This window comes from Acyrthosiphon pisum, chromosome A1 (assembly GCF_005508785.2).
Source record: "Acyrthosiphon pisum isolate AL4f chromosome A1, pea_aphid_22Mar2018_4r6ur, whole genome shotgun sequence".
In the NCBI taxonomy this organism is placed as follows: Eukaryota; Metazoa; Arthropoda; class Insecta; order Hemiptera; family Aphididae; genus Acyrthosiphon; species Acyrthosiphon pisum.
This window is the reverse complement of record NC_042494.1, coordinates 41206865-41225220: the sequence shown is the minus strand read 5'-3', so window position 1 is coordinate 41225220 and position 18356 is coordinate 41206865. Positions and strand designations below refer to the sequence as shown.

The window sequence follows — 18356 nt, the reverse complement described above, 5'->3', positions numbered from 1 at the left end:
ATAAAAGGTTATTATTAATTTAAGTAATTTATAATAGATATCTACCTACTTAATTTGTATTACATTGAAGAAAATGATATCTAAAATGTAAGAAATTTAAAAATCTATGTGTTTTATACTTCTGTTCTATAGTCTACATAATACTGTAATAATTATTATAAAAATATTGTTTTATGTTTTAATAAGTAATAATGAGATGAAAAATATCTTTACATTTGGTTAATGTTGTAAATATTATTTATTACATTAAATTATATTTTATTTTTGAGTATTTCTATACGCAGTAGAATAATAAAAGTCTTATTACTTCGAGGTATTCTGAACCGTAATTATATTTGTTGAAGTGCGACGGTTTTTGATAACGAGAGTAAAATCTTGTGTGGAGGGGGTTAAGGGGTTGTGAAAAAAACAACATGGGAGGGACCCGACCGCCGGTTTCTAATTCAGTGTTCTTTCAGACGGTAACGCCTCTTCACGGACCATTGTGAATGCAATGCAGTACGACGGTGTGGTGTGTCTTTTTAGTTCGTTTTATTCGTTCTTCTAAATTTTATCCATAAATATAACATTTTTATTTATATAATTTTTAATTTATATATAATATACATATGCGCATAAATTTATAAATATATAAATATATATATATTTTACAAATATTTAAGTTACAGTATACAACGTATAGTGATTTTCGTGATTTTTCAAATATGAATGAATGGAAAGCTCACCGTGCAATATTATAGTGATTCCACGTTGTGCGATAATCAATATGTTCGATTAAAAATTGTGGCCGAGACACGATTCAGGCATGAATATTAATTTTGCTGTGTTTATTTTTGTCTTACTCATTGTTAACGGCGTTACGCGAGCGTATGCCGGACATGCTTCAAGTATAAAATCGTAAGTTAATATAAAATATTTATACTATTTAATTTTAAGTTACGTTGACGTACACTTTATCTTATATTATTAAAATTAATATTTTAACTAATAACTGAAAATTAATATAGTAAAAAAAAAAACCAATGGTCATCAATATTATTCGTTAGAAGAAAAACCATAGGTACACTTTAATTATAATTTCCAACCTCTTAAAATATTTACCTCACTCGGCTTACCCTACGGGCATATATCCCCTTTTAATAAAATAAAATATTTTTCTTAATGTTGCAGCATAGTTGTTTGAATGTTTTAACATTTACCAATGTAAATCTAAAGATTTATATTTTATGACTATTATATTAATGATTAATTTTATTTATATTGAACAAGAAATTAAATAGGTAATACAATAATATAGTTAATAATAATATAGTCAGGTAATCAATATTGGCGTATGATAGAAATAATAATATGATTCTTTGCTTATCAGCTGCAACATACGAGTAAGCTAAATATATATAACGGTGTTCCCAAAGTTTAATATGCAATAACTAATTACATCAATTTTTATCTCAATATTTTATAATTTTGAATTACATTTCTATTTTCTAAATGATAATTAATAACTAATCGTAAACACTAATAATATATTTTATCCTAAAACTAAATTTTAAATGAGTTGCAAAAATTGTATAATTAAACTTTATCAAACTTAATCACTGTGTAATGAATGTTTTTTATCGTACAAATTAGCTCTCTATTATAAACTACTTTTAATAAAGTTTACAAATAATTGTAGGTATAGTATCTATGACTAATTCTATAAATATAAATATTCGAAAAAAAATACTTTTATTTTTAATTTAAATAAAATATGAGTGTAATATACTAAGCAATAATAGTTTGATATTTAAACCAACCATTTAAATTCCGAAATGAACTAAAAAATCGAACTTATTGATATTTATTAACTAAAAAAAATATTAAAAACAATAATGATTATATTTTAATATTTACTTGTTTGAGTATGTAGGTAGCTGGTAGGTACCTATAATAACTAAACATTGTACAAGAAAATAATTTCCACTGTATTTGTATTATACTTAACAGTCAGAACACAAATTAGTTATTCGTATAGATTTAAATAATTTATTTTAATTCCTGTTAATAAAGAAGATTGTATTATTTTATTTTATTTACTAATAAAAATAGAAATTATTTTTGAAATATAAATAGGTAATAGTTTTTTTATAATTTGTTTCAAATGTTGGTATCTAATAATAGTTGATTAGTTTTAAATTAATTTCTCATTCTTTCAAATTCTAAATTATAAAGTTAAATGAATTAGTAAATTACCTAGCAGCCTTAATTTTGTATAGTATATTATTTTATACATGCTTCATTATCAAGTATTTTTGGATTTATTATTACATTTTAATTTATTTTTAATTTTATAATACATTGTCAATGAAAAATATTCCTTATAATAAAGAAACCCCCAAAAAAATACGATCTTATGATTTATGTACACAACATTAGAATACAAATTTTATTCCAGTAAAATTTTTATTCCTTATTATTTTCGAAATTGCTATTATATAATATACTATACCTGAACTCAATAAACATTTTACCGTATCAATATCTGATTTTTGAGGTTAGAGCAAGGGATCAAAACGCCATCAATCAACTTAATAGGGGATCACAAATGGATATTAAACGATTAAAATCATGCGTGTAATTATGCCAGAAGACCTGTAATTATGAGTAGGAATGTGTGTACATACAATAGTCACAGGGACCGCCATGCCATATTTTGGAAGGATATATTATATTGTAAAAATACATTTAGGAATATCTCATTGTAAGGGGGTACACACCTTCTAATTTACGGCAAATTATAACTATTATTATTTTTTTTTTTATAAGTGTGTTAATTTCCTTTCGTCTAGACCCACAAAACTACAAAAGAATATAACATGACTGAAAACCATTTAGATATATTATAGTAGTACCTTAGTACCTCTATATAATCGTCGGCGTGCACAATGGGAAAAAATAGGGTACACTTTGTTAAACATATTATACGTTGTATATAGTATATACATACAACAATATGCACACATACCTATATATATATATATATAACTACGGTTGAATATTATAATATATTTTATTGTTGTCATACTGACTTCCAAAAAGGAAGGGGGAAGTGTAAAAAAACATAATATCTGTCCGGTCGATCTGCATTGTTGAGTTCTTTTATGCACTCCATTCATGGTTTTTGGCACAAACCCTTTTTCCGCTAAGAAGTTATATTATTGAATTACCGTAAACCGATACGTCTAATCTTCTTCTTCTTCGGCTGCATGCTCAGCTCCCACCACACCAGTTTCGGAATTTTTTCTACCTTTTTATTCGTTCTCAGCAATCATTTGAACCGGATTTCTATCGTTGCAAAACGATCATTTAGAAACCCGATCTGTATATTATTGCGCATGAAAAAAACGGCATTAAGGCCGCAGACACAATTAACTCTATTCAACTGTCTACGAAGCTTCCGTGTTTACCCGCTCGTCCGCTCTTTTCTATATGCAAGCTTTTAAGCCCGCGAATGTAGATACATATTTGATTTGCATTCGGAATACAATGAAGTACATTTCTATAGTGCTGTTTAATTAGTATTTTAATTGACCACCAATAATATATATATATGTACTATATACGTCATGTACATTGCATACACACATAATATATGTGTGTGTGTTCATTTGAAATATGTTTCAAAATATATACCTAGGTACCCGTAGGCTTTATAAAAGACCACACACATATAGTTGCTATATTCAAAATACGTATTATTATGATTCAAATGAAATGTATAAACAAATTTATACAATATATTAGATACGTATATATATATATATATAAACAACACCATAAATTAACCAAAATTATAATTTTTAATTATTTTGACTTGGGTATGAAAATCATATTTGTGTAATTTTTTTACTGTCTTGAAAAATTGTTATAATTTGAAATTGAAGCTTAATACACTGCCCACTGGATAAGAAACATTTTAGTATTAAGGGTATTTATACAATTCCACCACTGTAAACCGACCGCATATTGACAATAAACTACTGAAGTAATTTCATTTTTTGGATACATAATATATTATATTGATTTACATGAGAGTTACTCAAAAAGCGATAAATGTTATTAATTATAGCTAGGCCATGTAACCTACCTTATAACTTTTGTTATAAATTATAATCAATATTTAATTTTTTTAATATTTATAGTAAACAAACATAATCATTATAAACAAATAACCAAATTTATTAGATACATAATTAGTAAATTACATTTGTCAGTTCTGCCTGTTATATTCTGTATATAGGTATTAGGTAGTGATAATTTAAATGCAAATCCTTTTTGTACTGTATATAATGTAGATATAGGTATACTATATATTTACATGGACAACTTCAGAAACACAGGTAATAACTAAATAACCAATAGGTGTAAATTGTACCACTTGATTATTTAAAAGGTTCCTATTTATATTTTAGGATGCAGTACTTACCTAAAATAGGTACCTATTTAATGTATGATATATTTAACATGGTTAAAAAAGTTAATTTCTAAGGTTAAACAAATGAAGGTGTGAACATAATTTGTGTGGGAAAGAAAGCAAATGAAAATCTAATGAACTCTGAGAAAATATTTATTTTTTTTTTTAAAGTAGGTAAATAAGAAGTGACAGTTTTATATATTTTATGGAAATAATATGTATGCTCAAGGGCAATTGACATTCGTAGAATATTGATGAACGTGAGTATCTGTAATATTATATATTATTTATATTTCATCAAAATAAATATAGTTGCATCAATTCAGAAAAGTATTTATTTTAAGGTTTGTATTATTTTTTACTATAAAGTTAAGTATAATAATACAATTTTAAATTATATTTCGGCAATAATTAACAAAAATATTTTTAACATGCGACAATGATGAACTGCAATGATTAATTTGTGTAATTTATAAGCATAATGTGTAGGAAAAACTATACCTATACAAGTTAATGAAATAAATAAGTTAACGTGTAGATCGTAGATATATTAAGTTATTAGTCTATATCTAAAAAAGGCATTTAAAAAAATGTACATATCAAGTTGTTAAGTTATTTAGTAACTTTGTTAAAATAACTGTCTTAACTATGGAATATTTGTTTCAGTGTAAGAATAAAGATTATGTAAGTAATTAAGTTCAAAAATTGTGCTCCTTACAAAAAAAAACCACTGATTTATTTGTTTTACGAGATTATTCGTAGATCTTTAAAGAAGATCTGAAGTATGTTTTTAGAAGTTATATCCTCTATATTTAATATTTATATTAGTGCAAAATCATAAATATTTGTCCAAGTACTTACTGTCCAAGTTTATAGGTATAATATGTCCAGCTGATCTATTACATGCCAGATTATGGCAAACTGATTATTTAGATACCTAATCGAACTAATAAAATATAATACCTAACTGCTAGTACCTTTTAAAAATTATTTAGGTATTCAAATTCAATTAAATTTGATAGCATATTTTATGAGTTGTGCTAATGATAATATGTAAAGCGTACAATAAAAACACGTTTGGAAGTATTGCAAAATAATAATAATTGTATTATTATTTTTTCAGATTTCATAATATTAAAAATACCTATGATTAGAACATAGCTAATATAATGTAGGCGCAATAAATTACCACAAGGATAACTGGGATTAACCTAACATAGGTGGGGGGAATATGGTACCAGGGGGCGCTTTAAGTCATGGGAAATTTTAATCGAAAAAAAAAATAGATTTATTTTATATACCTATATTATGCATTTATGCATAATAATATAATAATATACCTAATATTATCGGAAATGTGATACTAACAATATAATATAATGTTAATATTATGTTATTACGAACTTTGTAGAGTAAAAATCGTTAAGTATGTATAATATGGATGAAAAATATTATAATGACCGCAAACCGAGCGGTGGCGTGTGCACAGGCACAACGCGCCCGTAACGATATAATTACGTCGATTACGACGCATCTCCCGTGTTCCGGTGCAGTGCGCGGCGGCGACGTCCGAAGTTTTGAGAATGTAACAATATAATATAATAATATTATCTACCGCGTCAACTTTTCGTGAAACGTCGACCCGACAACGACGACGCACGTCATCCGGACGGACGGTATATTTTTTTCTCTCTCTCTTTCCAACCCATTTCACGGCTGAATAATAATTATGCCGAAAACCCGTGTGTCGTATATTACGTTATATTATAAAGAATACGAAGCGAACCACTACCTCACTAATCGACTTCAACCATGCGTTATGCGTACAGTGCTTACCTTATATATTATTATCATTATTATTATTAAACGTATGTATGTTTATATATATATATATATATATATATATATATGTAATCACAAACGGTACAGCGCAGTCGGATCTCATTAGTAACGTTACGGACACCCGTTTTTAAAAGTCGATCAGATTACAAAGCCCATTTTTATTTTTTTTCCATGCCCGAATATAATATTTTGTATGACTGTACAATATGACGGTATATACGCACGTCATATCATTTAACCGCCACAGTGCGGTGTTGCGTATAATAATATATTTAATATTTATATATCATATAATAAATACTGCGCATTATGTACCTATGTGATATTAATAATATATTATATTATTAATATGCTATACGCGACCGTAAATTATCAATTTTTAATTTTAACATTAGTTTTCCTTCGCAATAGATTCACGACGGCAGAGGAGAAAAAAGTAGTAGTTCCGACCCGGTGATCTAATATTTTTCGTACGCTCATATTAAATTAGGTACATGATACTTGCCTTTTCTTATTATTCCACGTGGCTTTTATAACATTATGATATTATCATCATATTATCTTGCACTGCACCCGGCACCGTGTCTGCGTCGTAACGGTCGCGGAACCACTCCGGCACCGCGTGCCGTATATTTTGCTGTATATATATAAATAGATGCAGCGTTTCCTGCAAAATGTGTGTTATTTATCACGCCGGCGAAAATCAAAAAAATGATTAGTAGGTAGTAATAATAATAATACATTTTATGTGAAACACACAAAAGGGAACGCTCGCCGAACGTCATTATATTATGCGAGCGCATACACTGTATTATAATAATACATACGTTCGGGTTCGATGTTTTTACTCTCTCCCGCGTTCCGATAGATCGTCCTCGTCGGCGGCACAGACTCTGTGAGTCTGTGGCGGCGGGGTATGCGACTCCTCAGTATACGCACGTATCATATATAAATATATATATATTGTATATGGGTAGGCACATCGCGTAAGATTATAATATATTTTTATATGGGCACTTCGGCTGATTTATATACTTTGTGGTCCGTCGTTTGTGAGGCCGCGTATACCGACGCCCCTCCCCCCCCCCCCCCGACGACACCGCCAGCCATCATTTCGCGCCGTGGTGTGTAATAATAATAATATGATCGTGTCGGACGGCCGGACGGGCATAATGACGCGTGTTCGACAGTTCTCTACCGCCGCCGACAACGCGACGTGCTGCAACGCCGCGCGAGCTTATAATATTATTATGCATATGTATATATATATTGTATATAATATGTGTCGTGGCCACTGCGACGTACGTATACATCGTGGCCGCGGCGACCAGCGTTATTTTTTTATTTTTGTAAAAGGGGAATGCATGTTTTACGTGTACAGAAAATATGTTTTATGATCGAATATGACAAACAGAATATTATTGCCTTTATACATCCGGACGCGGTTAAAAATTAAATTTCGTGGGCATCGTACTCTATGCGTTTGCCCCAGCCTGTTAATACACAGCGACTATATTATACGTAATAATAATATACAATTTATAATATATTATATTATTATAATCCAGCTAATGCGTGATAGAGGTCTTCTCGGGTATAATACCTATAAAATCCGGGGCTCAGACCCGTTTAGATGAACTAAGCGAACCGTTTAAAAATCATGCGCTTCAAAGTCCACGTGTAATATATAAGCGGATTTTTGTTTCAAAACACATATCTATATATCACGCTGATGTGATGTATTATTAATTTCGATCATAGGTTATACAATATGGTTAGTCATATATTATACAGGCATTACTCGCTTGTCCGACATAATATAAGAATTTGTTTTAACCTAAAAGCTATAATATATATACTCTGAACAGCGTCGTGGCTTATGAACGCATTTCAACTCCCGTGTTACAGTATAATATATAATACGTATCTGATAATTTGAAATGTTTAGAGCGACGCAATAAATTATATGGGGATAAAAATAATAATAAAAAACTCGTTCCAGACTTTCAGAGGGTCATTATGCTGCACAGGGATAGGTTGCAGGGCGATAAAACAAATTTTGCACAGTAAAATAAAAGTATCCCAACTATTTCCCACAAATATCAGTAAGCGTATTCGTTCTGGTCGTGCATGTTATAGGTAAGGGAAAAGGGTGTACCAAGTAATAATGTCCATAATCGGCAGATGTACAACTATTGTAATCGGAAAAATATCTTAAAAAGTAAAAACGTTAAACCAATATATTGTTGTGTATATATATTTTTTGAAAGTTTTCAGTAATTTTGATATTATTTGATTTTACTGCACATAAATCTCCCTTTTCTCGAATTACAACGAATTTACATCTGGTATAAATTTATTGCTACCATCGTATTTGCTTCTTAGTATACAGTACACACATAACATAAGTCATAATTTAATAGACATAATACGTTGTATTATTACACTAATAAATACAATATTTCGTATGGTTGAATTTCACGTAGAAACTATTTTATTGCTTGTAAAAACAAAAAATAAAAAGTAATTACATTTTTATTTCTTGATATTAAAAATCACTATAAACATTGTTTTTAATTAATTTTGAAATTAAAATAGGGATACGAATTCAAGATATATGCATATTATTACTAATTTGGGGGTTCTAAAGTACTCAGTCGGCCAGTCCTCCCCTAAAAACAATATGTATTACACATATTTTAAGAAGTATATTATATATGGTGTCTTTCAATGATAAATAATATGTAATTTTTCCCACCCATCAGTATAAATAATTGTCTAGTTATGGTTCCTATTAAATCGTAATATATAGCTTTGTATATTTCCATCTTCCGACGTACACAATGCTTCATATTATGTAGATAATAATACCTATAGATAGTCTGTGTTTATAATATATGTATGAATTTTAATTACTTACAAAAGTAATATTTTAATGGACCTGCAGCTAAGCCTAAATCATCAAAAACATCGAAGAAATTGCCTATTCAGATTTCCCAGTCGGGCGGATGTCGCATATTATTATTAGGTATATGTATACAGTATACACTGTGCAGCAAGTCCGACAGTGTGATGGACGAATGGTACGCCCCCTATTGAAAAATAGTACGTGTAATTTATTGTCCAATAAACCGGACGAAGCGTTTCGACATTTTATGAAATAGGCGACGACGTGGAAACAAAAATAATATAATGGTAATAAAAAAATAAAAATGAAAAAAAAAATAGGGAAGAATAAAATCAATTAAATTTTAATCACAGACGCTGGGAGGAGTTGTACGAGTGTGTATCACTCTGCGGCCAGCCCCGAAAATTATTGGACACCGAATTACAGATCTCAACACGTTGTAATCATATAATAATACTGGTTTTTTCCTTCTTCGTCTCGTGTGAGAGATCCTTCTACACGAATTACCGTGTACAAAAGAGAATGGAATGGAATGATATATATTTTTTTCCTTCGTCCGAGGTCTTCGACGAAAGGAATTCGAGTCTTCGGTAGCCAAAGTATGCGCCGACAACAAAAAAAAAATAAGGAAAAAGTAATAATAACAATTTTTTCGAAAAAAAAATCGGTTCCGCTCTATGTAAGGTATCTCTTCGTATATATACTACGGTTTACGTGCGTGAAACTTATTCTCAGGACCGCTCTTTTGACCTCGTAAACGTGTCACCGCCAAGTGGAATATTGACCGCAAACCTATTGTTTCGAATTAAAAGAGGAAAGCAGGGATTTAGATTGTTGCCTAGGTGATTCTCATTGTTTTCGTTCGTCACTGCTGCAGCCGTCACGAGCGTTTTAAGTATCTATACCTATTTATGCATTATGTATATTACTTCTTTATCATATTCCCACGGAAAGTCATCAATTAGTATTACGTTTGAATCACATAGGTATACCTGCCAACCAAGAACGTTCAAATAAATCGTATTTATATTACCATATAATAATAATCCGTCGAAAACCATATATGTAAATTATAAATTGTATATAATATTATATACTATGTAGTAAATGTAAATTATAAAGAGATTTTCAAATTTAAAGGTGCATGTATAGAATTGTACGAGAGTATAGTATGTTTAAGCCAGAAAATAATAATAAAATTATAAGCCCCGCAATATATGTATTATCTAATATCATTTTTTTCTCGCGTCAACAATATCACTATACCTATAGGTAATCATTAATCATTAATCAGTATACTGTATAGGTAACCATACTTATCGGAAAAGCACATTTAGACTATTTGGAAAAAATCATATTTGTGCGCTGTCGGCATAGGTGTAAATAGCGTTTGAGATTTGGGGGGGTTAATAGGGCTAATAGGGCCTTGCTTTGATAATATTGAATAAGCTTAAAACAAAATGTAGGAAATGTTTGGGAGGGCTATGGACGTTTTTGGGGGGCTTAGCCCCTAAAGCCCCCCCTATTTGCGCGTATGGCTGTCGGTCATATAATTATATAACTAGTAGTAACATATATAACTTATACCTAATAATGCTGTACCTAATATACAAGATCTTATGTATTACTATCGGACTTGGGACTATAATATACTATATTATTATATGAATAATACGATGTAAATATGATGAAAAAATGCATAATACTTTATTATTTCACTGAGGTAAATTTTTTTCAAGATTTTCCAAATCTATAAACAATATACGCACAACATAGTACACACATATTATATGCAAATACAAATATACAATACATTCTAAATAAGTGTCTTAGCAGTGTAGGCAGGTATTCAGATGTCCTATTCAAGAAATCTAAAAAAAAAAAAATGATGAAAAAAAAAAAAAAATGATGTAAATTCTACTTTTTCGAGCAGCCGCCTATAATCTCCGGGTATCAGGCGGCGCGTTTCATCAAGCTGGATGTGATGTTATATGAGACTCGTTCATGACTCGTTTTGCCGTAATTTCGTTGGAATGCACAACACTATGAATATGCACTTATTTATGCGGTGATGCATAACGGTATTACAATAAGGTTCGATTGACATTCGTAGTGAATCGAACGACGGTGAAGATGAGTGAGACTAATAATGAGACTACGGATGTGAAGAAAACGATTGGCAACTTAACTTTACAGTCGTAATAGGTCGATAAACAACGGAAATTATCTAAGATTTTCGTTCTTCATAAATATATATTAATATTATATACAGTACCTATATTTTATATTAGGTAGGTATACAAAATATGATCGGCAGCTAACTTTTGGGTTGCGATTACCGAGGTTTTCGGAAGACCGCAGGTTTATAGACCTCACTGTGCAGGAATTCACGTTCGGATTCGGAAATTTTCCGCTGAAACAATAATTATTGGTAAAATCCTAAGATGAGATTCTAAACATGCGGTCGAAGACTCTAAACCCTGTAGTCGACAAGCGTTGTTGAGGAGACCGCCGACCATATAAAATATTTTGGTGCGGTACTATCGTGGTGGGCGATAGTAATCGTCCATTTTCTCCACGCTGATTTTCTTTATTTTTACCGTCATTCAGTGTCCAGAATTTTGATCTATGATGACCAGCCCAATTTTTCATGTTGTTATATTTTCACGAGTGCGTATAATGCATATTATACATAGAATAATTGTTCAATAGCGAAAGCACGAAACGAGTCTGGATCACCTCCAGACCGCGCTGATTACCGTTAATTACCTAGGTGCAGACGGACGGCATGTCAAGGTATCATTCGTCCGCCTGCACCGGGGCTAGGTAAATTGGGTCCGCGATAATTTGGGTACATTTTGAAAGCGGTAAGTAGTCCTGGGTAAAAAAAAGTAGTAGGTAAGTTGGTTCCCGGCTATAAACCCACTTACCAACCTATTCGACCCGATCATTCAAGTTTTTACCAATAACATAATATATAATAAACACGTATATTTTTATTTATACCATTTATACAATTTATACAGAGATCATAATATTTTATACAATATATTTATTTAAAATATAATATAATAAAATATAAAATATATAATATACATAATATAATTATAAAATTTGACTTCTAATAAAGATGATTAGATATTAAAAAAAATGAAATGGACATACTAACATTTTATTTTCGGGACCCAATTTACCAATCCCGAAGTCACCAATATAGGTGAAGGAACCTATGTGAATAATATAATTCACATAGGTTTCTTGTAGGAATAGACTGTTTCGTGTATTACGCGCCGTTATTTGGAAATAAGAATTGATTGTATTCGCAGAGTATTTTAATATTTCTACAGGGGTGGAGGCCCAAACCAAAAATTAGTCCGACGGCCGACGGGATCGCGTCGACATTTTTTACCCGCAATTATTAAACGTCTATATAATACCTTAATACGCCTCAATTGATATATATTATAAAATAAAGGGTGGCAGCTGCACATAAAAACAATATTACAGCATTACTTTCGTACGACTATTTTCTGTATAGATTCACCGATTATATTACAAAAGACGATCCACAGCGGCACAGCGCATTATAATATAAAAATCTTCTTCGTAATGATATGATGTAGACGACGGGATATCGGTTTAAAGCGGACTTCGTACGTATAAAATACCTACAGTGGTTACAGACGTAGTAATGTTTATATAATTATATATAGGTATATAGTGATATGAATTTGTGTGCGAATCAGTCGGTGCGATAAATCGTTTGAACAATCCGCACAATAAACCGCGCATCCACACACACACACACACACATAATATAATATAATATCTTCGACATACCTTTACAATATGTTATATTATATAGTACGCCGCGAGCAGTTAACACGCACATTAATGTATTACAGTATTACACACTATGTAAACCGTAGTATATTATTTATATACAATATTATATACTTATTGTATATAATACAATGTATTTTTATGTATTACTTATACAATATGTTATATACAATATACCTACCAATAACTAATATATTACGTATGGTTAATGAATACGTTTCGCGACGTGCGTTTGAAACGAGTCTGGAGAATTTTCGGACGGTAATAATATAATGACTTAGTTAGATCTCAGTCGGACGACGATGACGTGTATGGAGTGAATCGTTGTGCGGGTGGCGGAGCGAGTAGTTTTTTTCGCGGCATCGGTGTTTTGTTTTGCCGGTTTTTCTCACTGCCCCTCTCATTCACTCAAAAGTCTTTCTGTCTATATCTTACATCCGTCGAAATAATCTCGTGGCGATGTTCGTCGCTGCACCGGTTGTCCGGCCACCGTCGCCATCGTCGCGGTCGTCTTCTCTGTCCCCTGGATTGAACCGCGGTGACCGTGTTCGTTAACGCGTATGCAAGTAGGTATGAGACGTATAATATTATAACGAACATAATATAAATATTATGTTACACGCACGGCGAAACTCCGACGCCGAATCAAAACGAATGGGCGTGTACCGTAGCCGTGGCATCCGACTGTGCTTTGCGTACCTGTACATCTGTGCGTGTGTGAGCCTTCCGCATCTAGTTAATAAATATCAATATTTTACACACACACCTCACAATGTGACCATATACGCATAATATATTGATATAATATAGACCTGTGTTTTATAATATCATTGTTGTTATTATTATTATTATTTATATTAGGTATATAGGTATTTATATATGCCTTGTGCCCGAGTCTGAGGCCCTTCGTATAATTTTGTTATTAGTTTTTCGTTGTGATTATATGATATTGTTGTCATGAAGACATCAACAGGTGGTGGTGGTGGCGGCGTTAGTACAGGTATACATATTATATACATATATTGTCGGCGGTGCAGGTTCCCCGCGTGCGTTATAATAATCCTCTTATAATTGCCCAGACGTTTGTAGGTATTTTTATTTACATTTTTATTTTTATTAGTACGCCTTTATTATACACGCATGTATATACGCTGCACGTATGTACCTACGTCTCTCAACGATCTGATTTCATTTCCACTCGTCACAGTCGTACACCTTTAATCTTTTTATATAAAATATATGTATTATAACTACTATTATGTATATTGTATATTATAATAAACGTCCACTTGCTCCTCGCATTTATTGAGGGGCGGCCTTAACGCATTGTGATATGATGCAGCGTAAGTGTGTAACATTATACCTTTTATACCGTGTTTACATAATATCATGATATTACGGTAATAGTCGCAGACGCCACATGGCGATGACACGCATGAGTTTCGGCGCTTCAAAAAGACGATATAATAGCCAATAGGTACAAGTGTATATAATGCCCTGTCCTATGTAAATGTACGTAGGACACTGCGTAATAGGTATGCAATATGTATTGTTCTTGGAACATTTATTATCTATTTTTTTTTTGTTATTATTTATGAAATCTTTCAGTTATAAGAACATTATGTGTAAATAATAAATATGTTTAGAACGAAATTCAGTGACCATTTTGGATAAAAAAAGTATTCATATTTCATAAATAGAAAATATGCATTCCTGAAGAAAGAACTTGACTTTAAAGTTATAAGGAAAAATTATAAGAAATATGCTGAATTTTTTTTATACATACTTAGACTTAATACAAAATATAAGAAGTCTAAGCACTTGTGGTCGCTTCTGATCCTCCAATTCAAGAAAAGAAATGAACAATTTGCTGTACAGACATAATACTTGCTGAAAAAAAAAATATAAATTATTATTATTATAGGTTTATAGCAGATTATCACATATTATATAATGTACAATACGATTTTAGAAGAAATATTTTTCCAAGAACGTTGTGAGGGCCACTTTAAGACTGTTAATCAAATAACGCCGGCGCAGCCCCAAATAAGAGACGTAGGTATAATATACCTCCATAATATCGCGTCCTGTCGGTAATCTTTCATCTCATTGTTACGAAATAAAGAAGAAGAAAAAAGAAAAAAACACGAACGCCGACCAGCAAATGTGCTTTTTTCTCTGATGTTTGCGGTCTCAATAGTAATGACGTGTGTCCGTCCGGGTTTGTTCCCAATATCGTTATATTGTTTGCAATGTACCGCTCGTTTAAAAACACTTGTATAGGTCGGTAGGTACACAGTATTTATATAATATGTGGTTTCACATACGTAGTCCGGATGAGTGCCTGTAGTGTTATGGATTTACGTATCGATTCTTTTTATCTGATGTTAAATAGTAATTCGAGTGACATAATTGTTCCGACTAATCGATTTCCTTGTGGACATTTTGATATAATCATAATATTATCATGTCCGTTTGGTAATGTGGCCGAATAGTGTAAAAGAGTTCAAGTTCAGTTAGGTATAGTCGGCCGCGTTACACGCGTAATTTTGTACTATCGGAGCCCGCGCAAACTTCAACAATATTATTTCATTTGCACCGTGGTGTACCATAGGTGTCCCTCAGTATTATTTGTATTAAATTTTCAATTCTTAGATTTAAAAAGAATAATTTTTATGAATTTCTAATTTCAAAATAATTTGCAAATTTTCATGATTATTACGTAGTTTGTCAAAATTCAAACTTTAAATGCTTATAAAAAATTGTGACTATGTAATTTTTATATTTTTCAACTTTCATTGTATAACGATTTATTAGGAGCCATGTGTTAAATTATCAAGCTTTTTGACCCAATAAATATATTATTGACATTTATAGTAAAAAAGGTGGGAAAGTGGGTGTCGCTCTGCTGTACAGTAGGTTACAAGTGAGTCACTGTATGGTGACTAATGGATGGTGTTAAATTTGAATTCAATGATATGATGTATAAGAAAAACGATTCTGAGCGAAGACGGGCAGACAGCGTATGATAGTACTAAGTATACTTGATGATATTATTGTTGTGAATAAAGTAATTTATATATTATAAGCTATAACCTATTTAAGTGGAACCTTATTGCAAGTGATTTTGCGTAAAAATTCCAGTTTTTCCTTACTTTTCCTTTTGTTTTTCACGGTGTTTTTGAAAACTACTGGAATAATTTTACTTTTGACCCCCCATAGTACCAACTAGATTCACTTTCCTATCAGAGAAGATACTGTTGAAGAAAATCTAAGTACTTTTACTCTCTTAAAAAGTGATGACATGCACAAAAAAAATAAAAAAATAAAAAACACAAATTATTGTAAAATCAATGCATTCATCGTTCCACTCAGAATCTAAAAAACTAAAATATTGGAAACTGAAAATGTCCGTAAATAGCTCAAAATTATTTTCAAAATATTTTGAAAATGTTATCGTTATCGTGTATAGAAAATGCTAATATTAACATTCAGTGAAAATGTCATGTATTTACAGTCATTTGATTTAGAGTTACACCAAAAACCAAAATTACCGTTGATCCCTGCGCAATATAATATATATATATATCATCGCAATATATATCCGAATTTTATTACGACGTTTTATTGTGGATTAACATCATGTTTATACTTTAAACATCTACAGTTTATAATACCAGTCGTACCAGTGTACCAGTCGTGTTACCGTGCCTGTACGGTATATATTATGTAATAGGCAGGTACATATTATTTCTGAGAACCGATTTGAACATTTTTCTCGGTCATGGACCTAAAATGAAAAATGGTGGGAGGACATACCTGTATCGGGCCGTTTGACAATAGGATTAAAAAGAACCCATTACGTGTCCGTGGGCCCGTCATTGTTTACATCCGACAGATGTTTAATTACGACTATTCCGCGCGATTGGTCTCGCATATCGGAAGCTTTGTCACCGCCGCGTCTCCACGGCTTATACATATATTATATTATAACAGCTATCTATAGGTACATTTCTGTATAGATCCAGCGAAACGACCATTATTATAATAATAATAATTATTATTATCATTATTATATTGTATACAACTTTTAACACCGCGGGGACAATATATTATACAACAGTGATATACGTGCAAATGTATAATAAAGTGTCTATTATATGTGTATATTATATATTATATATTATTCTCTCGCACACCGGCTTGTGTTCCGACTTCGTCCGCTTTATGTTGGTTCGTATCTCAGTCGGCGGTCGCGGCACTATACATCTTCCCCAAAATAGACATTAGGCAGTGATTGATTTACGTGTAAACACCATGTCGTGGAAACAGATTCAATCATCTCGTATAAATGTAATTTGTTCTTAATGGATTTATACGCTAAACGAGTGAGCTCGTCTGTGTATAATATATTTTCTGTAATAAATATTATTATTGCAATATATTATAATATTATATCGAATACGTGCGTGTATAATAATATAATATTGTATGAATTCAACTGTATAGTTTGATGTGCAATTATAATAGCATGGATTTAAAATTATTAGTTCGTGCAGAAGGACAAATTGCAATATGGGGATCGTGAGCGCACTGAGACTGAGCAGTACCTATTGTGACGTGAGCTTGGGGGCCACCACCACACAGAATTGTCGGCAACCATAAAATGCAAATCAACCGGTCCACGAGTGACTTGAGATGATCGTAAAAAAGTAAAAATTATACACACACGCATATATAATACGTCGCCAGCGTGAGTTTGTGTATATTATGTGTATACGACGGGGACATCGCTGACTATCGTAACCGGGAGCATATGCTATTAACATCTGACCAATTAAATCCATTAGAATGGTTTTTTACAACGTTTATAATGTAAAAAAATGCATTATATGAACGGCGGATCACGCTGAAAATAAAAAAAAATATATCGCGTGTTCACGTCCGGACGACGGGAGGTGTAAATAAATAAAAAAGGTTTATTATTTTTTTCATGTGAATTTTAGTTTATCCTCTTCGTTATTAGCTTGCAAGTTTATAGACACGGCGTTTATAGTATTTAGTATATAGTACGTGTCTAATCATAGATCTTGAAAATTATATCAAACATTTAATTTTTTTAATGGATACCATCTTACAAATACGCACGCAGGCCATATACATACAAGTGTATAGCATATGTCACACACAAACACACACATACATTTATGTATATATACACATATCCATAATAATAAACTATTAAAAAAAGCTAGGTAGTATTATAAATATAAGTAAATGACAAAAATTATATTTTTGGAAATAGCC

General features: G+C 31.4%; 1 protein-coding gene across 1 annotated transcript in view; it reads left to right on the top strand.

The window, feature by feature from the left end:
* Window positions 1-442: 442 nt before the first annotated feature.
* The window catches only part of LOC100162376 (protein Wnt-5b), a 62352-nt gene continuing 44438 nt past the window's right edge, over window positions 443-18356 (top strand). Inside the window, exon 1 of the mRNA XM_001949632.4 lies at window positions 443-897. Coding sequence (XP_001949667.2) covers window positions 806-897 — 92 coding nt within the window. The 5' untranslated portion in view covers window positions 443-805. The remainder of the gene's footprint in view (window positions 898-18356) is intronic.